This window comes from Lagenorhynchus albirostris, chromosome 9, assembly GCF_949774975.1.
Source record: "Lagenorhynchus albirostris chromosome 9, mLagAlb1.1, whole genome shotgun sequence".
In the NCBI taxonomy this organism is placed as follows: Eukaryota; Metazoa; Chordata; class Mammalia; order Artiodactyla; family Delphinidae; genus Lagenorhynchus; species Lagenorhynchus albirostris.
This window is the reverse complement of record NC_083103.1, coordinates 14,036,721-14,064,087: the sequence shown is the minus strand read 5'-3', so window position 1 is coordinate 14,064,087 and position 27,367 is coordinate 14,036,721. Positions and strand designations below refer to the sequence as shown.

Sequence of the window (27,367 nt, the reverse complement as noted above, 5' to 3'; positions counted from 1 at the left end):
CTAACCCAATTGGTCTAAGATGGGGCCCTAGACACAGCATTTTCAAACATTCCTCAGGCTATTTATTCTAGGGTTCAAGCTAGGGTTGAGAACCACTAGTCTGCAGGTAGATGTGGCTTTGGCCTTCAAAACAAAGACTAGATTTTATTTTGATAACTATTCTATAACTGTTGAGAAAAATCATTACTTTTTTAATCACTATACATTCACTAAAATGCCACTAGAAGATAAGCTCCTTAAGAAGAGAAACCCTATCAGCCTCGTTTTGCACTGAGGCCAAGTAAAATGCCTGGCACGTAATAGGTTCTCCATAAATATTTGTGAATGAATGAATTAAAAGCTGAAAAGTCTACCTCATTTTTAGTAGGTTGAAGAAATACAGTAGAAGCTCTCTTAAATCAATAATGATCAGGACCAGTAATTGTTCAGGTAACGGAAAAAAGTCATATAAATGAGTAAATCATAAAAATTTGATACACCTACCTAAGCATTTTATCTTAACTTAAATGAACATTCACTTACTAATCTTGTAACATAGGACCAGGCCTCTTGTTTGTATGGGTCTACATATTCAAGAGTGTCAAAATGTCTTTCTTTCATAAATCATAACCATAATTCGTCCTCCACCATATCCACTTTTAGCTTTCAAATTATAGTGAGAGATCAGCTCGGTGCTTTGTGACCACCCAGCGGGGTGGGATAGGGAGGGTGGGAGGGAGATGCAAGAGGGAGGAGATATGGGGATATATGTATATGTATAGCTGATATACTTTGTTATAAAGCACAAACTAACACACCATTGTAAAGCAATTATACTCCAATAAAGATGCTGAAAAAAAACAATTATACTGAGAACTTAAGAACTTTAAAGCAATGAGAACGTAGAATCCTTCTGGACATTAATAATTTACCTCATTCTTTTATAGTTGTCTTACCCACACATAACTAGGCAGCAATTTTTTACTAACTCACCTTTATCAACTCTTTCCAAAGCATTTAACTTGGTGTTCATAAGTCATTCGTCTATGTAATAGCTGAATTACATCATTACAATAATGAGAACAAACAGCATAAACAGGTCGGGGAACAAACACAACTCATTCTTGATAATCATTCCACAACTGATGGGAGACATGTATGAGTACCCTAGACAGCAACCTACCGGTCACAGGCACAGAGGGAGTAAAGAGTGACAGTTAAGCCAGTCAGTCAGTGGAAACTTTTCTGAGCTTTTACTGTTACACAAATGCTAGCCACAGGTTTCTTCCCACTGACCTTTCCAATTCCCTAGAGCATTCAATTCATCCCTTCAATTAGTAGATGATCTGAACTGAGACCCAACAAAAAGTATCACCAGGTCTGAAAAATGCACCATCAGAGAAGCATCAGGTGTACAGGCAGCAGGAGTCATGGAATCTTTAATACAAAACACCCTAACAATACATCCGGCTTCCCTAATTCATATGTAAGGCATTTATAAGTTAACTATTTAGGGAATCCATTTAAAATAAAATAGATGAACCTAAAATCTGAATTTTAAAAATGCTCAGCACAAGCCACTGTGGAAAACAGTGTGGAGGTTCCTCAGAAAACTAAAAATAGAATTACCATATGATCCAGCAATCCCACTCCTGGGCATATATCTGGACAAAATTATAATTCAAAAAGATACATGCACCCCTACGTTCATAGCAGCACTATTCACAATAGCCAAGACATGGAAACAACCGAAATGTCCATCAACAAATGAATGGATAAAGAAGATGTGGTACATCTATACAATGGAATACTACTCAGCCATAAAAAAGAATGAAATAATGCCATTGGCAGCAATATGGATGTAACTAGAGATTATTATACTAAATGAAGTAAGTCTGAAAGAGAAAGACAAATACCATGTGGTATCATTTATATGTGGAATCTAAAATATGACACAAATGAAACTATCTATGAAAAAGAAACGGGACTTCCCTGGTGGTCCAGTGGCTAAGACTCCGCACCCCAATGCAGGGGGCCTGGGTTCAATCCCTGGTTGGGGAACTAGATCCCACATGCCACAACTAAGAGTTCGAATGCTACAACTAAAGATCCCGCATGCTGCAACGAAGACCCGCACCAGCAACAAAGATCCAGTGCGCCGCAACTAAGACCCAGTGCAGCCAAATAAATAAACATGTTAGGAAAAAGGAGAAAAAGAATCACAGACATAGAGAATGGACTGGTGATTACCAAGGGGCAGGGTGTTGGGGGAGGGATACAGTGGGAGGTCTGGGTTAGCAGACGTAAGCTTCTATATATAGAATGGATAAACAACAATACAGCACACAGAACTATATTCAATAGCCTATGATAAACCATAATGGAAAAGAATGTTAAAAAAAGAATGTATTAATATATATGTGTAACTGAATCACTTTGCTGTACAGAAGTAATTAACACAACATTTTAAATCAACTATACTTCAATTAAAAAAATGCTCAGCACATTATTTTACTTAAAATCTTTGTAGTAAAAGCCTGAAAAGGATACAGACAAGTAGAGTAGGTCTGCTTTGCTAATTCTGAATCAGCTCCCATTCGTCAGGTGTCTCAAATGAGGACACTCTGGTAACAAAGAACTGCTGCCACCAGGAGGCTCTGCAATGTACCTTTTACTGAAAGTCTTGAAATTTTAAATATTCTTGTTTCTTTATAGCTAATGTGATACCTTTTCAAATACACAAGTTTTCCATGGAAACTTTTTTAAAAATAAAGTTACAGCATTCCCACTTCCTACTCCCAGGTAACGGGACTTCAGATTTTGAATTTTATCGTGTAAGAATAAAGAGAACTAGTTAAAATTTTTTTAATGCAGCAGCAATCTTGTTTTTATTTAAACCTTTCCCAACAAAGCTGGTAACTCCAACTTTATTCCATGGATCACCTGGCAGAAGACTTTGAGAGCAAAAGAGACTTTGCGTTTTCACTGGCTTGGGCTCTATGGGCCAGCATCTATGACAAATTAACACAAATTATTTCTATGTTAAATATGAAGGTGATGAGAATGGCAAAAGGCAAATTTTCACTTTAAGGATCTGTAAACCTGGGTCTCAGTATCACAGTCAAGATTTTAAAACAAGGACCTGGACTTTTAAAAAAAAAACAGGTCCTTGTTAACATGTTTTTTAAAAGGAGACTGGAGAAACTTGTTAATCTGTCAATTTCTAGGAATCTGAACTTGTTCAAGATGAACATGTCACTTCATTGTCCACAAAATGGGCCTCTCACTGTTGTGGCCTCTCCCGTTGCGGAGCACAGGCTCCAGATGCGCAGGCTCAGCGGCCATGGCTCATGGGCCCAGCCGCTCCGCGGCATGTGGGATCTTCCTAGACCGGGGCATGAACCCGTGTCCGCTGCATCGGCAGGCGGACTCTCAACCACTGCGCCACCAGGGAAGCCCCACAAAACGTTTCTTAACCTGTGTGTTTACTTCACCAATAATGGCTCTCCTAATCAAGGAATCAGGATTTAGAGGCAAAAACACAATGTAAATTTCATAGATGCTCCTGTTTAAAAGACCTTTAGACAGGGAAATGTTAAGATTAGCTACAGAATCCTTGTGCTTTGTGTTAAACAAACCATGTGCTGTCCTCCTCCCCAGGGCTCAGTTCCATAAAACAGTTACATTATTTACAAACAGAATAGTTTCGCCTTTTGCTGAGCTGACAGGCTTTTCACTTACCTATTTTAAAGACTAATCAAGTGCCACATCTCATCAAGATAGCTGATTTTATTTGCTTTAAACATAGTAAAAAAAAAAATCAAGATAAAGTGCTGGAAAAGACCAAAAAGTTAGCACAAAAAAAAAAAATGTTATTGTTATTAATCTGTTTTGATTTACATGAAAACCGTAACTGGGTTTTATCTCCCTCAAGTTCATATTGGACTTGATTACAGGAAACAGCGGAGTATTTCTTTTCACTAGATCATGGCCACCAGGCTACTAATGTTTGAGACTTTTTTGTTTCCCATCTTCAAACAACGTAAGCAGCTGCCATATTACTGCATACTCACACAGCTATAATCTTTGGGTGTCTGTGGGTTTTATGGGAGAGGGTTTCTTATCATTTTAGAACAGCCTTTCTCAACCAGGATTCCTCATTTGAACTACAGGACACTAACTTATTTTTGTGACTATTTTCTCAATTACCACAAGAATAGTACGAAACTACAGAACCATTCTAGACTCACAGGAATGTTAATTCAATACATGTAATGAATACCAAGAGCATTAGGGCTTAATTCTCCCACTGAACGCATGCTGGTTTAGAAACTGCAGAAGAGGTTGAAATTTCTTGAATTATATATAGTATTATATATAATATAGTATAATACATAAGAAAGCTTACACTTTTTGTTCTCCGTGTTGTACTTTCTGAACAGAGAAAAGAGAGAACTTGGTGTCTCTTTAAAAATGTCATGCATAGGGCTTCCCTGGTGGCGCAGTGGTTGAGAGTCCGCCTGCCGATGCAGGGGACACGGGTTCGTGCCCCGGTCTGGAAGGATCCCACATGCTGCGGAGCAACTGGGCCCGTGAGCCATGGCCGCTGAGCCTGCGCATCCGGAGCCTGTGCTCCGCAACGGGAGAGGCCACAACAGAGAGAGGCCCGCATACCCCCCCCAAAACAAAAATGTCATCCATAATATGGCTCAAGCTGAAATCAACTAAAATCCTAAATCCAGCAGCAGCAAGGAGTCTCACTAGTGCAAACAGGCAGTAGTAGGGCTGTTCTAGAGCTTGCCCTAGTTCACTTAAAGGAGGCCTGCCCCATCCAAACCAAGATCGGGTCTCATGAGAAGGCACTACCCACTAACCCTGGCTTAAAAGCAACAGATTTTCAGGTGAAAGCCAACTCGGAGCAGAAAGTATAAAAATATGATTCTTCGGGGAATTTTCCTCTAAAACACCAGGCTTGCACAGCACATTTTCAAGCTTGTCACTGGGTGACTGACCTGCTAACCTAACTGACAGGTACAAAGCACTATCTGGAAAAAGTCTAATCTGTTTTCGATGTAAACTCAAAACATAACTCTTTTTCTACTTTGCAAAGGGTTTTCTGTCAGATAATTTTCCAACTTGAAGGAGAACTCTAGTACTATAACATCTCACCTATGAGAAAGTCTTGTTAAATGTGAAGGATCTCACTTAAACTTGCAGAAAACAGAAGCAAGAGACCCACAGCCCAAACACCTCTCTGCACTCTACCACTGCCCTACCACAGAGGTGGGGGAAGGAGGAAGGATAAACTGTCAATATTCTAAGATGTCAAGCAGCATAACCTCACAACTTCCTATCACTCACTTAGAAAAAAACTGAATAGATATCCCCAACAGAGGAAACATTATGGGTGTTTCCTTTTTATAACTAGGCTTAAGTGTGCTTTAACATTAGTAAAATGAAATCTGATTAAGACTCTGAAGGGCAGTTGGAAGCGTGTCAAACTTCTAACACAGGACTAAAAGAAAAGCTGTGACTTACAGGACTGATTACAGTTGACCCTTGAACAACGCAGGGGTTGGTACACTGACCCACCTAAAAGTCACCTCTGTGTATGTGGTTCCTCTGTATCCATGGTTCCACATCCAGATTCAACCAACCACAGATCATGCAGCACTGAAGTATTTACTATTGAAAAAAATCCACGTGTAAGTGGATCCATGAAGTTCATGTTGATCAAGGGTCAACTGTACTCTCAGCATCTAAAAGGGTGCCTGGCATATAGGAGGTGCTCAATAAATATTTGCCAAATGAACTGATCGTTAAAGCTTTTCATTACATTCAAGGTAGAATTTCATCCAGCACATTAAATACCGAGAGCCAGTAAATCGGTGAACAAACCAAGTGAAAATGCCCGGCCCTCATGGAGTTTACAGTTTGGGGGCTTTGACTATAGCACCATAAGGTATCACTTTAAGGGCAAAAGGGACATTATATCCTATGGAGCTAAACTTATGAGTAGTACCATGCTTTTATATGTTTTTATTATTATTAGAGCCTAAATCTATTCTCCACCCAGAAGAGAAGAGCAACCAACTAAAAAGGCCAGTTTGTCTCTCCTGTAGACTCCTAAGGAATGCCTTAACCAAACTATGGAGTCACCTTGTGGCTTATACTAATAAAAATGAAAAGGAAGAATTAAATAGGCCCGAGCAGAGTTCCTAACACTGTCTGGAATGGGTGGGAGGCCAAAGCCTTAGTCAGCAGATGACCTACCTCAGGAGTCCAGGGTAATCCCACAAAGGCTAATAAACATCTTATCTAATAAGTCCAGTCTTTCATTTTTCTATTTAGTTTTTAATTGAAGTAATACAGGTTTAAAAAATAATACTACAAGACATAATAAAAACAGCAGTCCCTTGTACCAACCCTCTCCAACTCTCTAGTCCTACTCCTTTCAGGAAACCACTTTCACTTCTCTTAGAGATTCCTTCTTCTGTCTTATTTTAAAATATATATTCATTGTGGGGACTTCCCTGGCAGTCCCATGGTTGAGACTTCACCTTCCAATGTAGGGGGTGTGGGTTGGATCCCTGGTTAGGGAGCTAAGATCCCACATGCCTTGCGGCCAAAAAACCAAAACATAAAACTGAAGCAATATTGTAACAAATTCAATAAAGACTTTAAAAATGGTCCATGTCAAAAAAAAATCTTAAAAAACATATATATTCATTGTGATTTGATTTTTCACTTTAATCATTACCTGCTGAATTTCTACTACAGATAACTGAAATCTAGTTGTACTACTACCTTCCCTCTTCCCACTCCCTACTCCCACTGCAGTCATATCACAATTTTTAGTTAAATCCATTTTAAGGTTTATTATTATTAGAATCATGTAAGTAACATTAATTGGTGAAACGATCAATACTACAGTTATACTTATTTTTTGGACATTTTGTTATTCCTGAAACTAAAAATGCCTTGCTTTGTCATTTGCTTGGTTTTCTATACTACTATCATTCATTCTTCCCCATACTCTCTAAAGAAGCTATAAAACATCTCTAAATAATGGCTCAAAACACATCATATCATCTATCAGTCCCTTTTTTTCTTGGCTACATCTTTCCTAGAGTCCTCCATCCTCCTGTTCAACCTAAACTGTTTGTTCTCTAAACCTGTTGTAAACAGTCATCTGGGTTTTTCCTTCCTCAAATAGGAGATTTTCTTCATCTCTCTTTTGTTTTGGATTCCCTGTTTTCTGGATCCATGTCTTCATCTTTATTGGTTTATTTTCTTGTTTTGATGGAGAACATCCTTCAGTAGCTTCCTCAAAAGGGTGCATGGGAGGTAGGTTTGTAATCTTGCATGTCCACAATGTCTCTATTCTACCCTCAGACTTGATCATCAAGAGTTGGGATGGGTATAGAATTCTACATGGGAAATTACAACTTTTCAAAAGCATCATTACACTGAATTCTAGCTTCCTGTACTGCTGCTGAGAAGTGTGATGACATCCAATTCCCAATCCTTGTTCACAACTGTTTGTTGTTGTTGTTTTTTCCCCTTTGAGAAAGCATTTAGGATCTTTTATTCACACTGTCTTTCAGAAGTTTCACAGTGATGTGCCTTCGTATGGGGGGTATGGGTCTTTTTTAACTCATAGTTTTAGGCACTCAGTAAACTCTTATTAATCTGGAATATATGCTCTCCAGTTCTGAGAAATTTCCTTGTATTCATTATTGGATGATTTTCTCTTCTCCATTTTCTGTTCTCTTGTCTTAGAATTTCTATTAGTCAGACATTAGACCTTTTGGATTGATCCTTGAAAATTTCTCTCTTCCACCATCCATCCCTTTGTCTCTTCATCTATTTATTGAAAGACTGCTCCAATTTCATCTTCTAAACTTTTCATTTTTATTATCAAGAATTCTTTTTGGTAAACCTGAAACTAACACAACACTGTAGATCGACTATACTTCAAAAAAAAATTCATTTCCTTCTCTAATTCTTCCTTTATTCCTAGCATCCTGTTCTTGTTTCAGAGATGCAATACCTTCTCTTACTGATCAGAGGATCTAAAGTTATAGTTATTTTGAATTGTCCCTTCCAGTTCTCTGGATCTGTTTTGACTTTCATGTTAGTGGCTTCCCTTAAATGGCTGGGATTCTTGGCTGTTATGTTCATATTTAAGAATAAAAGGCCAAGGATGCAGAGCAACTAGAATTCTCATGCACTGCTGATGGGAATGTAAAATGGTACAACCACTTTGCAAACATTTTGGCAGTTTCTTTAAAATGTTAAAAATATACATACCATACCACTGGAGCCACACCGAAGTATTTACCTAAGAGACATGAAAGCTATCTCTACACAAAGACCTGTATATGAATGCTCATAGTAACTTCATTTCTAATAGCTAAAAAGTGGGGGAAAAAAACCCCAAAGAATATATACTGTATAAATACATTTATTAAAATTCTAAAATGTATAACCTGGGACTTCCCTGGAGGTCCAATGGTTAAGACTCTGCACTTCATCTGCAGGGGGCACGGATTCGATCCCTGGTCGGGGAACTAAGATTCCATATGCCGCACAGTGCGGCCAAAACATAAAAATAAAATAAAATGATGCATGTTAAAAAAAATTGAAATAAAATAAAATGTATAAACTTAATTTATAGTGGTAAAAAAGCAGACCAATGTTTGCCTGGGGACAGGGCTGGGAAAGTAGGGGAGGAAGAGAGGGATTGCTAAGGGACACAGGAAACCTTTAGAGGTAATGGACATGTTCATTATCTTGATTATAGTGATGGTTTCACCCCATCAAAAATTATACTCTTTAAAAAATGTGCACAGTTTATTTTATATTAATTATGCTTCAAAAATTATAAGAGAGAGGGAGAGGGAGCAGGAGGGAGGGAGAAAAAATAATCCAAAATAAAAGTGGCTTTTAAAAAAATGAGGTGCTTAAAAATGAACTGAAAACTGTGGGGCTGGCATGTATGTATGTAAGAGGGCCTTTTCATTATTCAGTATGTATACTGTTTCCAGTGTGGCACTCACTCCTCTCTATACTGTTATACTGCGCCTACTATCTCTAAGTCAAGTGCCTCTCTGGTTAAATTTCTCTCAAGTGGGCAAACTTTTTCTATAAATGGCCTGGTCTTTGTTGCAGCTACTCAATATTGCCATCGTAGCCTAAAAGCAGCCAGAGACAATATGCAAACGAAAGATTTGTGGTTGTATTCTGACAACATTCACGTAATCAGGCAGCAGGCCAGATTTGGCCCAGGTACCGGCCAGATTTGAGCCCATAGCTTGCTGATCCCTGCTCTACAGAACCATACTGGTCTTTCCATCTTTGAAGAACTGCTCAATTTCTCTTCAGAAGTCATGGCTATAAAACGCTTTATACCTAAAGGAGACAATTAATCAAGTAAAAAGAGGAAAGCAAGTCATGGAGAGGGGATACTGGAAATTTTATAAGTTGCAGATTACCTTATCAGCTATTAACAGCATATGAGGCTCAGGGGCAGTACCTCTGACAATTTGCAAACACTGTCGCATCTGATGAACTCACATCTGGGATAAACAGAAATCAGAGTAAAAAGTATGTGTCTTCAGAAGTTTATATGACAGATGTTTACAAATGACTTCTGTTACTTTTGTCTACCTTGACTTCAGTTGGGGGTTTTGGGTGTGAGTAATAGTCTCGAAATTTCACTCCAGATGAAAAAAATCAAATAAACATTCAATGGAAGAGGTGAACTTCTGAATAATATGTTAAAAAAAAAAAGACTGCTACCTCATTCTTAATTAAAAGAAAGTGATGGATTAACTCAAAATCTTCATAAATCTGTCTTAAATTCACGACCAACTTCTACAATCTGTAATAAATGAGGCACACTCAGAAAAACGAATTTCAATTTCTGTCGATTAATACACTCCCCAATTTTACTCAATTCTTTTCCTTCAGGAAATACAACATTTCAGGGTGAGTTTATCTGTGCCTCTTGACTCCATAGGAAAGGCGGTGTTTATTTCTTCTCCAATCACTGTATTAGATGACAGAAGCCCTAGATAAAACGAGATCAGCAATAATCATTCACTGCTCATAGGAGAGGTAACTTCAGAACTGATCTCTACCTTGAGTGTTCTTCTTGGTCAAAATGATATAATTTATTTTGGCAAAAGCAAGAGAGGTTTTTTTAAAAGGTGATGGAAGTGGGAGTGGGAGAAAAGGTGACAAATTAAACATAACAGTTGATTTCTAGGGCCTCATTTTTCAGAGCAAAGGAATATTTGGTGCTTAACTGACAGAAACTAATAATCACTCTGTCATTTTCAGACAGAGCTAGTATGAGAGAATTTACCCAATCCCTGCTGATTCACACAAACATTTGTTTCCTGAACTTAGAGTACATCAACTCTGGGGAACTTGTCTTCTGTAAAGATAATTTTGCAGGGCAGCCTCTCATCTAACCAGCTACCGTATGAAGACAATGGTAGCTCAAGAGCAAGCTTCTTTTTTCTGTCTGGTTCTCTGTTTAAAAAAAAGGAAATGAAGGAATCTGTGATTTGGCCTGTCATTTACAGTGTTCAACCTTTTAAAAACCTGAAATCCATGAATACCATTGGGTTTGATAAACTCCGGCTTTCCTGAATAATGCAGGTGTGTGAAGGTATTGTTAACCAAGGGATATCAGGCTGCTATGCTTCAAAGGCATGGAGTATTAATATTAATAACCTGACAGTGATTGTTTACAATTTTTTAATTTTTAAATATCAAAAAACTTTAAAATAATTTATAGTTCACATTTGAAATAAATTACATTATTTTCTGTATTAGATTTAACCTTACAATAATATACTACTTTAGCGAACAGCAAAATTACTTTTGCATTCCTTGCCCTAAAACAGGTTGCTGCTAGGTAGGGTGGCAAAGGGAAACCTTTCTAAAACAATCCACAAAACCAGTAACAAGCACTAAGGCCTCACACATCTTTCAAATATACATTATATTTAACTTACATTAGTAGAGAAAACTGTTACAGATGGAGAGAGACTTTGCTGATTGCCTTTTCAAATCCATTATTTTCCATCTCTTCTGTTTCCTTGCTAACAAAAACTAATTTCGTTTGTGTATCTAGTGTCCAAATGTTTGAGAGGCGAATCTTCAGCTCCAGGATATAAATCAGTCTTGGACCCCACTATTCCTGCCAGTCACTACTTTAGACATTGGCATGTGACAAAACTGTAGTCAATGAGATGCAAAGTCTGTTGAATGACTTCTAATTAAGTTTTTCCTTGCTCTTAAGAAGAGACATATAAGAAGAACCGGGAGGATGTAAAGCCTGGAGCTGCAGCAGCAATCCTGTGACAACAAGCAATGTTTGCTGACTCACTAAGGGTGAGAAAGCAGAAAGATGACCAGAACATGTGTTCTGATGGTGTTGCTGAGATGCTGAACTGGAAAACTCTAGCAACTTCTTATTAGGTGAATCAGTAAGTCCACTTATTATTTTAGCCACTTTTAGTTGGATGCTCAGTTACATGCAGCTAAAAGTATAGGAACTGATGCAATTATAATGCCCATATTACAGATGAGGAAATCAGTTCAGAGAAATTCAATAGGCAAGACCAGTAAATACACACAGACTAGAACACACAGACTAGAATGTACTGCTTTTCTTTGACAAGTGTTGTTTAAGTATCACTGTGTGTGAAGCACTAGGTATACACTGGATTTTAAGGATGAAAGGAACACAGTACTGAGGGACTCACAATCCGGAAGGGAGATAAGCATACAAACAAATAATTAGTGAAATGTGATAAAAGCAACAGAGCAACGAACTATCAATTCACAAGAGAACACATTTAACAATGCCAAGAGACTTCAGGGTGGGTATATCCAGGAGATGACAAACTTTTATTCTTCAGTGATTTAAAATTTCAGAAGACAACTTCCTGTGACTCTATAATTATTTTTTAAAGTTTTTAAAAAACAGTTCCAAAGAAACACATATAACCTCACAAACATTATGTTGAACAAAATAAGCCAGACAGAAAATAGTACACCCTATTTGATTTCATATAGGCAAAATTAACCTAGCTTGTTAGAAGTCACAATAGTGGTTTCTCTGGTGGAGGGCGGTAGTGAGTTGAAGAAAGCACATGACCGTTTCTGTGGTGATGGTAATGTTCTGATACTGATACGGGTGCTAGTTACCTGGGTGTTTCAGTTTGTAAAAATATATTTGAGCCGGATGTACATATATATAAATATATACATATATGTGTAGTTTTTGTATTTATACTATATTTCAATATTTTAAAAACAAATTTAAAAAGAATATACAAGGTTAAAAGTGCCAGCGTCCTCAGTCACCTCTTTTGAATCCCACTTCTTAGAGGCAATCACTGTTAACAGCTCCACGTAAATAATTCTAGAGTTTTCCCATGTATTTCCAAGTATAAATGACCATGAATGCATATATACAAACATGGTTTTTAAATATTTTGTATTTTAAATAATGAATCATATTGTACATCTGTTTTATAATTTGCTTTTTTCACCTTCCATTCATCTTTCTATTCAGTTAAGTACCTCATAATATGCATATACAGCTCTTATGTATTACTTGCTAATTGCACGCTGATTTATTTGCAGTTGTTTTCAATTTTTGTGTGGCTATTTCTGAACCATAAGGCCCTAAAAATTAGCTTACTGGGTCAAAGGGTAGAAGGTAACTCCAGGTTTGCTCTAAGCAAAGAATATGGGAAAGAACATCCCAGGTCAAAGAAACAATGGAGCATAACCAAGAAAATTAAGTATGTGGAAGTCTGGAGGAAAAGGTATGTATGAGTTCGGTGAAGAGGCAGGCATGGACAAGATAATGAGGGGTTTTCTGAGCCATCATAAGGAGTTTGGACTTTTCCCTACAGTACAAGGGAAGGTGAGTTACTGACCGAAGGATCTCAAGCAGGAAAGCAACATACAAGGGTTTTACTTTAGATCATCCTGAAAATAGCGGAAAAGTTGAATCATAAGAGATACTAACTGGATGCAAGGCAATGCCATGGAAAGGGAGTAGGAGGGTATGGGCAATGCTGAGGAGCCTGAATAAAGAGGACTTCGTAATTATGGATGAGAGACCAAGGGAGAGTGAGAAGAAGTCCACGATCATTTCCAGGTTTCTGCCTGGCCACTGGATGAATGGGGTATCACTAACCACAAAGGGAAAGAAGGAGAAGTAGAATTTGAAGAGGGATGGATATAGGATTCTGTTTGGAGAATATAGAGCTTTGGGACATCTAGCAGGCAGAAGCTGAAAACACACATCTGTCTGGACCTCAGGTAAGAGAGGAGAAGAGGAATCAAGAGGTCAGTGGCATTCAGTGGTGGTTTAAGGCTCAGTTTAAGGTGGTTTAAGGCAGGATATCACCTACAGGGGAAAAACAGAGCAAGATGAAAAGGAAGACAAGGATAAAATACATACAGAATATTAGTTTTTAAAGGGTAGGCTGAGGAACAACTGCCTGAGAAGGAAACTGAGCAGGTGCATTCAAAGAGGTAAAAGGAGAACCAGGAAAGGAAGGTTCTTGGTTCTCTGAAGAAGAAAGTGGTCATTAATATGAAATGCTACAGTTAGTTCAAGTAAGATGAAGTGTGAAAAACTTCCTTTAGATTTGGCAATTATGTTACTGGAAGTTTCTGTGAGCTCAACAGAGTAGAATGAAGATGGAAACTGATTGCAGTGGGGCTCATACAGGACTAAAAAAAAAAATGTAGTACCAAATACAGCCTGAGTTGAATAATATTTAATAATTTAATAAGTTTAATAATGAAGGGATGGAGGGTAGAGAGAGATAGGACAATGGCAGAAATAAATTAAGAAACAAAGGAAGGAATTTTGTTGTTGTTTACAAGAATACCAGGGATGTAAGCATGTTTTATAAGGTCAGGAAAAGAAACCTAAAGAGGTACTATAGAAAGAGGTAAGTGATGTAGCAACGATGCAGAGGACACTGTTTCTAGATATATTACGTTTCCAGATTGCTGGACCCAGGCTCATTTACTAGTTTATGCTACTTCACTTCATAAAAGTTTTCCTTTCCTGGAACTATGATTAAGCTGCTCTGAATTGGAACAGAGGTAATAACGTTATTGAATGTTCTTAAAGCATTAAGTAGGAAACAATATTGAGAATATTTTTTCCCAAAAAAAGGGGGAATTTAACTATTTGAATGGAAATCTCCTTTTAATGGTAAAATTTCTTAGTATGGACTTTCAACATACTGGGCCACCTTACTAGATTACTAGCTTCTTGAAAGCATAATGAATTAATACATTCAAAAATGCTTGCCTACATATGCACCATCTAGGCTTTGGGGGTACAAACATGATCAAGACACACTCCCTGTCCTCGAGGGAGCTTACAAACATATAATTACAATACAACACAATAAGTACAAATAAGAGAGGTAGACATAAACACCATGAGTACACAGAAGACGGATCTCTAACTCTGCCTGGAGTGTGGACAAAAGTCAAGGGAAGCTTTAGAGGATCTTTGCTTAAACTGGGTCTTTAAAGGATAAGCAGGAATTTACCAGGCTAAGAGGAAAGAGAATTTCAGCTGTAGAGAACAGCACGTACAAGCGCATGAAGTCTTTAGAGACTCCAGTGAATAAAGGTGACATCAGGGAACTTATGGGGTATGTATGGCAGGAAAGGATGCAAGAGAAGCGATCAAGAATGAGTTGCCAGGGCTTCCCTGGTGGCGCTGTGGTGCCTGCCAATGCAGGGGACACGGGTTCGTGCCCCAGTCCGGGAGGATCCCACATGCCGCGGAGCGGCTGGACCCGGGAGCCAATGGCCGCTGAGCCTGCGCGTCCGGAGCCTGTGCGTCCGGAGCCTGTGCTCCGCAATGGGAGAGACCACAACAGTGAGAGGACCGCATACCGCAAAAAAAAAAAAAAAAAAAAAGAAGAATGAGTTGCCAAAGGTGTCACATCTGTGCCTGCACATTTTTTAGGTGATGACCAGTCACAGGGAAGTAACACTGTAAGGTTTTCATTCTCAGCATCTCCCATGGGCCTAGGACCATGCCTTTTACCACAGAAAACTTTCAACAAACGGATGTGGAACAAACAGATGAGTCAGAATCTTAGAACGATAAAGAAATTTGAAAAGAACACAGATCCCAGGGAGAAGGGAATAAATTAGAATGAACTGATTACTTAAAAGCACAAATTAATTTACTGACACAGTGGAAAGGTAGAGTCAGAATTATACTGGCTAAGGCCCTGTTAAGCATTTGTTGTGTACACCACCTACCACCCAAGAATTAGATTAACGTTTTCCAAAGAGTCAAAGTGAAGAGTCCCTAAACACAGGGCTACAAACTTGGGCTTTGACTAGATTTTCATAGCTTGAAGCAATTGCTCTCTGTTAAGTAAGAGATGAGTAAAGAGGAAATAAATACAGTAGATACCAGTAGCCCAGTGTCAAGACATGCAACACCTGATGATGAGGATTAAAACTTTCAAACCGAATTTTTTAAGTCATTGTACTTACCAGCACCAAAAATAAATGATTAGGATGACCTGAGAAGATTACTCTAACCTACTCAGCTAGCAGACTGCTGCACTTGGTACAAGTCACCCACTTAACTTGATTTCCTCCACCATATTCAGGTAAAATGTCCTACAGTAACATGGCACAATATTATTAAAATATGAGTTCCTTCATCAAGCTTTTCTATCTTAAAGAGATAATCAAATCTTTGACCAGCAGATTACAACTACCGGCCTTTATTCTGCACTCTGAGAATGAAGGTTAAAAAGACCCAGGAGATATTGCAGCAGTGGGAACCACAGTCACATCAAAGGCAGACAACCTTTCAATCTTCAGAACCTTTATGTTCCTGCCTTGTATTTCTGAGCCCTTCATTCGTCTCATCTTGGTTTATTATAAGACAACAGGATTTCACCAGGAGGAATTTGAAATAATACATTTCCTGTATTTGGTGCAAGGGAGAAGGAACATATGCACACAAGAGTCAGTAAACTCAACAAACATTTGGACCAATGGTTTCACATAAATGGTGTGCAGGAGGGGATGAACTAGATTAAATCCTAGGAACTCCTAAACTTTAGATAAAGATGAGGTCAGACTCCCATTATAATTCAAGGAACTCTAAGAAAATAACAATTCTAAATTCTAATGTGACATGTCAATCACACTAGTTTGGTTATGAATGAGAGAGGGTAACTTTCTATGGTTACTGGTATCAGGCTGGAGACAGTCATGTATCAGGTTACCAGTATGAAACTACAAGAACTAATTTACTTACATGACTCCAAGGCAATGGAGCTTAAAGGCAATGTAATTATTGTGCCTAATGTCCTATTTCAAAAAATATGTGATAAAGGTCCACAGAGTAATTTAAGAATATAATTTACTAAATAAAACCGAACAAATAGTACAGTGATCTGGATTCTAGTTGTGAATCTGATACAATTAATTATCTAATCGTGGCTAAGTCACAAATAGTCCATGTCCCAGTTTATGTATTACAATGATGTACTCATGACTGAGTTAAATGTGAAATGTTCTAAGCTCCTTAAAAAAGTAGTACTTTACTTATAAGACGAAGGTATTACATATGAGATGAAGTTAACCACCATGACCAAAGCTAACAATTTCAATTTAAATAGAACTTACCTCCAAAAATATTCAGTGCACTCGATACATGTTCATTAACTCTTAAAAGGCATTATTCAAACATTTCATAACTAAGGCAACAGACGTATTAAATTACTTAATAACTCAAAATCTTATCAACAAGTCTGTGACAGAGTAAGGAACAGAATCAAACTCTCAATGTCCCCCTGCCCCCCCCGCCCCCCCCAGTCCACTGTTCAAGTCACCTACTTAGCTTAAATTATGTTGTTCTATGTATCGGAAACATAATTAGTTATGGCAGAAACAGAAACTTCTCTCCCAAAGGCTTCAGAATCTACTTTACCAAAATATGTTCAAATTTTAAATGAGAATGCTTCCATGAACGGCAACTATTTATTAAACCCAGAAAAGTATTTCATCTTGTATTACGTTGAGCAATCTGTAAGGAATAGAGACTATGATTTTTAAACACAGAGTCAGAAAAGCAAACCAGGAGCAAAGACCAAAGACTATGACGGGGTCTACCTCTCTCAAAAGGATTAAGAAAAATAGAGGAAAGAGTGAAAGAAAAACAAAACCCAAAATCAAAAGGTAATTCTATGGAATATTTGTACCATGGACAAATGGCATGAAAAATATACCTTCAGGTAAGCATCAGATACATATTAATCCATTTTCCAAATCAGCAAAGTGCTTCCCCGTTAGTGGCCCCCGCTAAGGTATCTCTTGGGGAAGACTTGTTTACTCTCATATATGCTGTTAATCTGATACAGCCTTTTCTGGAGACTATTTAGAAATAAGTAATAAAAGTTTTTTTTTAATATTGTAAAAGTTTTTTTGACCAAGAATGGTAGATGGATTATTGCTTTCAACTCTTCATATTCTCTCTGTCATAAAATTATACATTCACACCCTTTGTCATGTAATTTTGCAAGGGTTGGCCACATGGTTTGTTTTGGCTAATGAGACTTGATACCAGCAGAGGCTTAAAACATGTTCTGGTAGTTTGGTTTATTTCTTACACTCTGGTGATAAACCATGATATATGACTATGCCCCAGGTAGTTGCTGCCCCTTCATGATAGGCCTCAGGACAAACACATTTAGAGGAGATCTAACCCAACCTACAGCCTGAGGCAGGCCAACCAACCCACAAACTGAAGTAGATTTGCCTGGCCAAGCCCAGCCTAGATGAGGAGGATCTAGACCCAGTGTGAAAATAAACCCTTAGTGTTGTAACTCAATAAAACACTGGTTTGTTATGCAGAACTGTTATGGCAATAGCTGACCAATACACCCAATAATCTCACACCTGAGAATGTATCCTGGGGCAATTAGAGAGAACAGATTCACATATTTAGGGTGAATTTATCATAGCAACATTTATAAACAACAAAAAACTGAAAACATTCTATCATCAAACAATAGTGTGAATAGTTAAATAAGTTATGATCTAGCCAGACTATTAAATATTCAAAGCTCTTAAAAATTATGTTCTTGGGACTTCCCTGGTGGTCCAGGGGGTTAAGACTCCACGCTCCCAATGCAGGGGGGCCCGGGTGCGATCCCTGGTCGGGGAACTAGATCCCGCATGCATGCCACAACTAACAGTTTGCATGCCGCAACTAAGAGCCCGCATGCCGCAACTAAAAGATCCCACATGCCGCAACAAAGATCCCGCGTGCCACAACTAAGACCCAGTGCAGCAAAAATAAATTAATTACTTAAATTAAATAAAACTGAAGAAGAAAAAAGAATTACGTTCTTAAAGAACACACAAAAATGTATGATAATGTTCATAATATTTAAGTTTAAAAAGTATAAAAAGCAAGATGCACTGTTTAAAAAATATCTACAAGTAGAGAAAAAGATCAGGTAGATAAAATAATTCTTTTAAGAAGTACAAATGATTTTCTGTGCTAAATATTATTTTATGCTAGATACTGTACTTGGAATAAAGAAGTAAATAAGTATGTTCCCTGACTTCTTGAAACAGTCTAGTGAGGAAGACAGATATTAAAAAATAATAATCATATATATGTAATCACAAATTGTGATAAACTATTGTGGTAGAAATTGCTAATTATCCCCAGTATTTATTTCCCCCTTCTTGCTCAGTACTTGCTCACTGAATTTTATTGGCCCATGGCCACCTGGAATGGACTATACTTCCCAGCATTCCCTGCTCCTACTTGGGGCCATGCGACCAAGTTCTGACCAATGGGATCTAATTGGAAGTGAGGCATGCAACTTCCAGTAAACATCCTTAAAAATAAAGGGCTTGCTTTCCCCCTTCTTACCAGATGGAGCAGCTATTTTGGACTATGATGTGGAAGCTTCATGCTGAGAATGGCAGAGCGATAGAATAGGAGGAGCCTGGGTTCCCTGGCACTGTGGAACCACTGTCACCAGGCTTATTACACCTACAGAGCTTTCACATGAGACAGATAAAATTCTACCTTGTTTAAGTCATTTTCATTTTGGGTTTTCAGTCATCCACAGCTGAACCTAATCCTAAATGGCACAGCTATGAAGGAAAGATGAAGGGTTCAATGAGAGATTATAATAGAAACTGTTGGTTTTGACAGGAGCAAGGGGTTTCAGGGATAGGTCCTCTGAGAAAGTAACTTTTAAGTTGCAACCTACCTAATGCCTGGCCAGGAGAGCACCAGGTGAAGGGAGGTGGGGTGGCAAACCCCTCAAGGCGGGGGAAATCAAAGATGAAACTACTATGGCCTAAGCCTGAATCTCAGTAGGAATAAGCAACAAACTGGGATGTTAAGATTGCTTCTACAATGAATGAATCAGAATGAAAGCAGAGCACTAAAGCAAGTAAGTGCATTGGCTCCAATATTAGAATATCCATTATGACAAGCAAAAGACCACATATACATGTCAAAAATGAGAGGGGAGAGGTGCAGAATGAGAACAAATGCTATTAAAGAAATTAACAGTTGCTGCTACACTTCAGTACTACTAGTGTTTAAAACAGTTGGATTCTCTGATTAGAGTGGTTCATAAACCATAAGGAGAATGTCATTAGATTTTTAAATGCTAATCCTCCCTGGAAAAGACAAGAATTTGGTGTTAAAATTTTTTTTTAATAATTGTTTCTTGTCTATTTCTGATTATAAAAAGGAAGCATATTTATTGTGGAGAATGTAGCAAATATACATAAGACTATAAAGAAAAAATAAACTACCTGTAAATCATCACTTTGCAACAACATTTTATAATGACGCTGTTTTTATATGCTGATATGCCTACATACACATATACACACAACACACAAAAATGGAATTGTAATGCATATGAAGTTGCATGTGCTTTTTCATTTATTTTACCATAAGTGCATTCCTATGTCATTAAAACATTTTTGAAACCATGATTTTTAATGGCTATATAACATATAATTTATTTAGCTAATCAAGTCTGGGTTAAAACTGTCAACCACAAGGACTTCCCTGGTGGTCCAGTGGCTAAGACTCCATGCTCCCAATGCAGGGGGCCCGGGTTCGAGCCCTGGTCAGGGAACTAGGTCCCACTAGCCGCAACTAAAGATCCTGCATGCCGCAACTAGGACCTGACGCAGCCAAATAAATAAATATATAAATATACTTTTAACGTTTAGAAAAAAACCCGTCAACCACAGATTAAAGCCCTGTGGGTCAAGAAGATGACTTCAAAAACTGCCATGGGGAGCTTCTGTTCAGAAATCTCAAATTATAGGTTGAAGCACTGGAACTATCTAACAAGAATTCATTCAAATTCACTGAGTTTTAGCCATGAAGGATGCTTAATAAAGACTATATTTTCCGAAATGGAGTGCACCATTTTGTAATTAGTCTTGAGGAAGAAACAGAATAAGTATCAAAGACTGAGGTAGCAATAACAAATAAGAACTAATAAGTGCCTACTGTTAGAATCGGTGACTATCTGCAATGTTTTATTTTTTAATAAAGCATAATAAGGGAACATATGCTTTTATTATTTCTATAATTAAGTTTTAAAGTGGATTTGGAACAATGATTATAGAAAAATGCATATAGAAAAAGAACGGAAACAAATATGACAAAGGGTTAATAGCTGTTAGTTCTTGAATATGACATTCTTTGAACTTTTCTGTATTTAAATTTTTTCTCATAACCAAAAACTTAATATTAAATTATTAGTCATGCGAGTAAGGTAATTCAGATTTCAGTTATTAAAGTAGAAGGAAAATCAGTAAGTTTTGCCAGAGGCTAAGTAGATCTTTTGAGAAGGAAAAACAAAAAGCTGGGCATACAGCATTGGGAGTTTGTTCTAAAATAAAACTATTTTAAACAAAATTATCAGTGTTTCATGTTGGAAATAGGTCTGAGGAAGGACAAGCTTTTGAATTTTATAGCTGTGCTTCCTTCAAGTACTATCCTACCTAAAAATGATACATATTCTGTTCTATCAAAAAGGTTGTTTCAACAGTTAAGCAAATACTTTAAAAACTGCCAAGACTGCATTTTAGTTTCTGACACTAGCTTTCTTTACTTTGTATACCTAAGATTTTCCTGATGCTACACGCATTTTTTAAAAGTCTAGGTTCTAAAATCCAAACTTAGTTCAGATGACAGAGTTTGCCACTTGATGAAACATCTTACTAAACATAAATGGTTGCAATGTTCTATTAAGTGAGGTACCTAGCAGAAAAAACATTAAAGAATAAAAAGTTACAGAAATAAACCAAATCTTTACATCAGTTCTCATAAAAATTTCAAATAAATGTACATTTTTTACAATTGCCCCATTTTCCCCAAATGTAGCCTTAGGTTGTCTTAACTTTGTGATAACATCCCCTATCCCCTACTCCACTAATCAGTTCTCACCTTCTTTCCCTGCTAGAACACGTGAATTTTTCAGCAAAAGTGACTCATTCATTGGCATCTTGTCAAACTAACCCTGAAATTTTAAGGAGGCTCAGTGCTAACAGAATTTTAAAGCTAGAACATTTTCACTAACACACATCATTTTGACTTTAGAGAAATGAATCACTTTCAGAGCCAAATACGTCTAACAAACTCTGTTTATATTTTTCCTTACAAATTGTTCTCCACCATGTTACCTCCTCCCAATTTTAGTTTGGCAATTCCATAATCTAAAATACCTCTTATTTCTGAAGAAGGCAAGATGGGGGAATGCAGAAGCATTAGAATAGGAGAGGGAAGAAAAAAGCAATTGTTCACTAAGCTTGGAAAAAGATTTTATTCTGAAACATTAATGATTCGTATCTATTCCACATAGTTCTCAAAATTTATTTCTCCCCTTAGTTAAATGAAAACACAATACAATACATAATATAAACACAATCAGGAATCTCCAGGAATAAATTACTCTCATTGCTATTATTTCACTAAATAAAAGTTTTTAAAAAAACACAAAAATCAATAACTGAGAACTATATAGCTAAAAATTTTCAATAAGATATCACTAGTATGAACTATCAATTGCAAATCACCTCATCATTTTGGTTCACACATTCATCTACTCCAAAACCACCGCTTTTAACCAGAGGGAGAGTGGTAGGGAAGGAACAAGAAAACAAATGCTTTGTCAGATTACCACAGACATTTACTTATAGCTCTATCAATTGTCACACTCCACCTGGTGGCAGGAGCTGCCTGAATTGGCGAAGTGGAAGTCATTATACAAGAAATTCCAAAGAACACTTTCCAGATGTCCCTGGGAAAAAAAGCTAGATGTTCTTTTTTTGTCCTATATAGAATATATCTAACAAGGCTCCACCAAAGTTTTTTCACATAATAGTAGGTCAATATCTAACAAAGATTAACATAAAAGGAATGACAATAATCAGAATGGGAGATCTACACTTAGAGCAATCTACTTACAACCGCTCCACGTTAAGTTCAATGTCATCTCAAGCCTTTAAAACAGGTAACAAGGCACATCCAGCAACTCTAAGATTCTCTATCACATACTCCCACTAACTTTCTCTGCCCCTATCCTCTATGGGTAAACTATAGAGTTTAATTAACACACTTAACAGCAGCCTGCCACCCTGCTTTTAGATATTTGCCAGTAACATATACCCATGGGGTACTCTAGAGACTGATTTCAACCAAAAATAAAAATAGATAAACAGATCTCAAACAAAATTAAAACTGAGTCTGGCTGCCCACACTTATTTTCACACATGAGGAAAAATAGCAGTTCTCCTAGAAGCCTCGAGCAGACATATCTTTAGAACACAATGTTAAAAATATGCCCCCCCTCCTTTTTCCCCTACCTGTTTCTCACTCAAAGCTGTGATTTTGGCTTGAAGTTCATGAAGCTGTTTCTTTAAATCAGCATTCTGATTGGAAAGAAAAAATATCTGTGAGGAAGATATTTCATTTGTTAACAGAAGAGTAGCAAGATGACTTTATGCAAACTGTATTACAAATGATGAAGCAATCTTAAGCATTTAGCCAATCATATTTGTCATGCATTAAACTGTAGTCATATTACCACCACCCAGTGCATAGATCCTAAATGTAGGTTGCTAACACTAGAACAGGGGTAAGCTCCTTTGCAACTGCAAGAAGTTTTATATTTCAGCGTTTTGTACTGTAATACTACTCCTTTCTACTAAAATAGTTATTCTTCATAAGAAGTAACAGTTGACAGAAAACCTAAAGCTCCACTAATCAGTTGTAAGTATGAACACACTGCATGCTTAACGGCATTATCAGTAAAAAAAAAAAGGTTTTTCTCTGCTTGCCCTCTCCCTTATTTAGTAGAGTACATTTGTTATTTTAGCCTAGATTTGAAAAGCTGTCAGTGCTGCAACTGCCTTAAACACTACATCATTCAAATTAACACACTGACTACCAGGGCAACTTCTCAGTTCTAAAATGTTAGGAATCAGAAGAGAATACTATTTTAAAAGAGATACACTGAGCGTGCTTGTCTTTTACTCACATGAGAGAAAAATCCAAAATTAAAAGTTTTCAAAAGCTTAATGTAACAGGATCACTAGCAGATTGAATACCACCCCAATGAGAGACTACTTTTCCTTCGTCCTTTCACATGCAATTCTTTCAATTCATCCTGCCAGGTCTTCTGACAGGGTCGGGGCATACATCCTCCCCTTTCACGTTTACTCCATGTGGTCTTTTTTGTGACAGCATGTGAAATAAGACCTCTCTAATGAGATCACCCACAAGACTGTCCAGCAACTTACTGCCCCCTCAGATTCTTCACATTAAGACTGCTCTGTTACATGACTGCCAGCTATATCAGAAATGCTGAAGTTTTCTAGCAATATTTCAGTTGCTGATAACATAGGTTACCATATTAAATATAAAAGAATCTATTCATCTAAGGTCTACTGACTCTTGGTTCCCTAAACCTAATTTAAATTATAATATATATTAAAAAAATTAAAATGGAGAAGCTTCTCAAAGAAGTTGGACTGTCAAACAGGAGTTAAGTGGATATCACTGCCAGCTCTCAGAATCAATGGTTTGTGTTAAAAACACAATAGTTAAGCCACTGGGGGCTAACTTCGTAGAAATGAATATTATTTCCCACTTCTAAAAATCAATCTGCCTCAGTACCATTCTTTAATCCAAGAAGCTTTTTTACTTAACTTTACAATGGTATGTTTGACAAGCTAAAAAAAAAAAATGTGTGTGTACATACACAAATATACAGATACACACACCCCACCATCAATGGGTCTAGGTAGGTGTTCTGTGAACAGATTATGAGTAAACAAATGCAAGGGAGAAATCCTGAGCATGTCTGAATAAATACTCTCCATACTTATGACCCACTGTCTAATTGCTGCAAAAGACACTCCCTGAACAATAAATATACTAATTAAAGACAAGATAAATTTTTAGGAAGATTTCTCTTCAGGGATACAAAATAAAATGCCTGAGCCAAAAACCCCTATGAGGCTTTAAAGAAAAGGTAACACCTGATGAATTACTACATAAGGTTCTTTAAAACCCTCTCTAAGGGCTCCTTCAAAAATGAAATTTTTAAAAATGCTTTTAAAAAATTATTCTAAAATTCTATTCTGAACATAGTGAGATTAAGTACTTAAATGTTCTATACTATAAACTATGAGAAAATAAAAATGGTTCTGGGCCATATTCAATAATTCTGAGATTACAGAAAGCCTTGCAAACTCTGATTTTGAGTAAGTGGGCTTGTGGAAATAAAATTTAAGCTATATGAAGAGTATTAACTCTCAATTCTTTTTCCTAAAATATTCAAAGCAATTAACATAAGATACAAGCAAAATAACAGTAACAAAGATGAAATAATAGCTATATTATAATAGAATGACTGGAGCTTTCTTAATTCTTATAACATGAAGACCAATGTACTAAAAAAAATTGCTGTTACAGATGAGATAATTTCTAAAACCTAAGTATTGCCTGTATTTTAATATTTTATGGTCACTTTATTTTAAATTATTTTTATTTAAAAATTAAATGAATAAAAGTAGTATTTTACCTGTGGATCCTGCTTCATTTGAGCAACCAGTTTCTGATAATAATAAAAAGAGAAAAAGAGCCATCAGTCCTACATATAAACTCACTACGGCTAATCAGGCTCCGCCCCCAAAATCTAGAGTTTTAAGCCCACACAAAAAAACGAGCAATACCACAATCAGAACAGACCAAAAGCTTTTGTGATCCATATAAAAAGTTAATGAAACACTCCTCTTAATAATAAAAAAAAAAAAATTCAAACTATCGCTTTATATTTGAAACGAAGAGCTTCCTGCCTTTAAACAAATCTGGAGATGGGCTGGGGGAAGGGAGCTTTTAAAAGACAATTTAAATAAGCTGAATGCTCCAAAAGCCAAACATCCCTTTAAAGGTTGTCATTGTCTAGAGTCCCAAGTAAGTCCTGGAAAGAAGGTGCTCCCACACAAAAACAGGCCTGTGTGTATACAGCAAACAGATTTGGCGAGTCTGTGGGTTTGGTTCACAGAAGGAGCCTAGTGTCAGATGTGACTCTGCCACTGTCCTCTCTGTGGGGGGAGGGGGGATGTACTCAGTGGAGCAGTGATGCTCAGTATTTGAGAGTAAGGAAGCGAAGGAACAGTAATGCAAAATTCTACCTACCTGGGTTCCTGTGGGAAGGAGAGTATTACCAGAATACTGAATGAGAAAGACCTTTACTAGGGAACACATAAGTCCAAAAAATGAAAAACAAAGAAAAATGGATGTCAACTGACCTAACCCAACTTCCAAAAGCATCACGGCCCAAAGGTAACAATAACCAGGGACAGAAGAATTTGAAGCATAAAGGAATGTCAGAAGGCTGAGTCCTAAAAGTATCTAGGAATAAGCTGTTCTCCACGTGAATTTTTCACATAGCTGAAAAATCTGTCCCTCTCTTTGGGTGACAAGACACTTTTAAAGTTTTTAGTCATAGGGACTTCCCTGGTAGTCCAGTGGTTAAGAATCCGCCTTCCAATGCAGGGGACATGGGTTCGATCCCTGGTCGGGGAACTAAGATCCCACAAGCTGCGGGCAACTAAGCCTGCACACCGCACTATTGAACCTGCGCACTCTGGAGCCCACACGCCACAACTAGAGAAACCCGCATGCCGCGATGAAGAACCCACACGCCACAACAAAGACCCAGCACAGTCATAAATAAATAAATAATAGTTTTTAGTCGTAAAATAAAACCTTTCTAAAATATATTATATACTTATCTGCCTTATTAAATAGAAAAAAAGCAGCATTTAATGACACTTAGAGGCATGATTACCTTAACATACTATTCTGCAAACAATACAAAAAGGTCCTTACAATAAAGGCCCCAAACTGCTGTGTTCTAAAGAGTTCTTGTGCCTGCATTTGAGTTTTTCAGTCTACTCCTTAATGCCAAGCAGTCAGCTAGCAAATCTTGCTACTATTACTATGCCTCCCTCTAAGAGCCCCTGAACCCCAATTCCAATTTGCTACTTCTGAGCTGCTTTGTGATACACTCAGTGAAGTAATTCTAAGATGAGTGAATAGCCTAAGAAATCCCCCTTGAGTAAAATGTATAATCTTGTGTGACTTCTAACATTTATTCTAGCTTGTCAAAAACCTTACTTCAGGTGCTAAGGTATACATTTTGGATGGCTGAGACTGCCAACCATGTGACCTCCAAATACACAAGGTATATGTTACTATAGTCTACTTCATATATGACAGTGGTAACTCTTCTATATCCTGGTCTTAATCTACAAAATAGTAATAACACACATTCCAAGAACTCACGGAAATAGAAACATAAGGTTTTATACATATACATTTTTACTAATGCAGCCTAAAGGCTAGCCACATTCTTTAATGAAAAAAGTCCTTCATTTTCCTTTCTGCTTTTGCCACCAGGGAGTGGAGTACTATACTAAAGTTGCCTTTTTAAAGCTGAAAAAGGTTTTCCTCCACGACGCTGAAATTTAAAAACTGATAACCAAAGTAAGTCTCTGCCTCTGGAGGAAATAAATAAGCCAACTTTTCTACCTATAATCAAGCAAGCTGCATTTCAGACCATTAGAGGCAGGACAGAACAAGCTGGGCAACTTAACCTGACCATCCAAATCCCTAGTGACTTTAAGTGACGTTGTGTGTTATCAAAGTGAAGTTACTTTCTATTGTAAGAACGCAGCAATTTTTCATGAGAATATAGTTTAAGCCAAGGGCTGGCAA

The 27,367-nt window shown here is 37.3% G+C and overlaps 1 protein-coding gene across 6 annotated transcripts in view; it reads right to left on the bottom strand.

Moving 5' to 3' along the window:
• PHF21A (PHD finger protein 21A) overlaps nt 1-27,367 on the bottom strand; it is a 191,174-nt gene that overhangs the window by 124,028 nt on the left and 39,779 nt on the right. For all 6 annotated transcript variants that reach the window (XM_060159325.1, XM_060159329.1, XM_060159323.1 and 3 more), the window contains 2 exons: nt 25,167-25,199; nt 22,945-23,010 (listed from right to left, as the gene is read on the bottom strand). In XM_060159325.1, the coding sequence (XP_060015308.1) occupies nt 22,945-23,010; nt 25,167-25,199 (99 nt within the window). The remainder of the gene's footprint in view (nt 1-22,944; nt 23,011-25,166; nt 25,200-27,367) is intronic.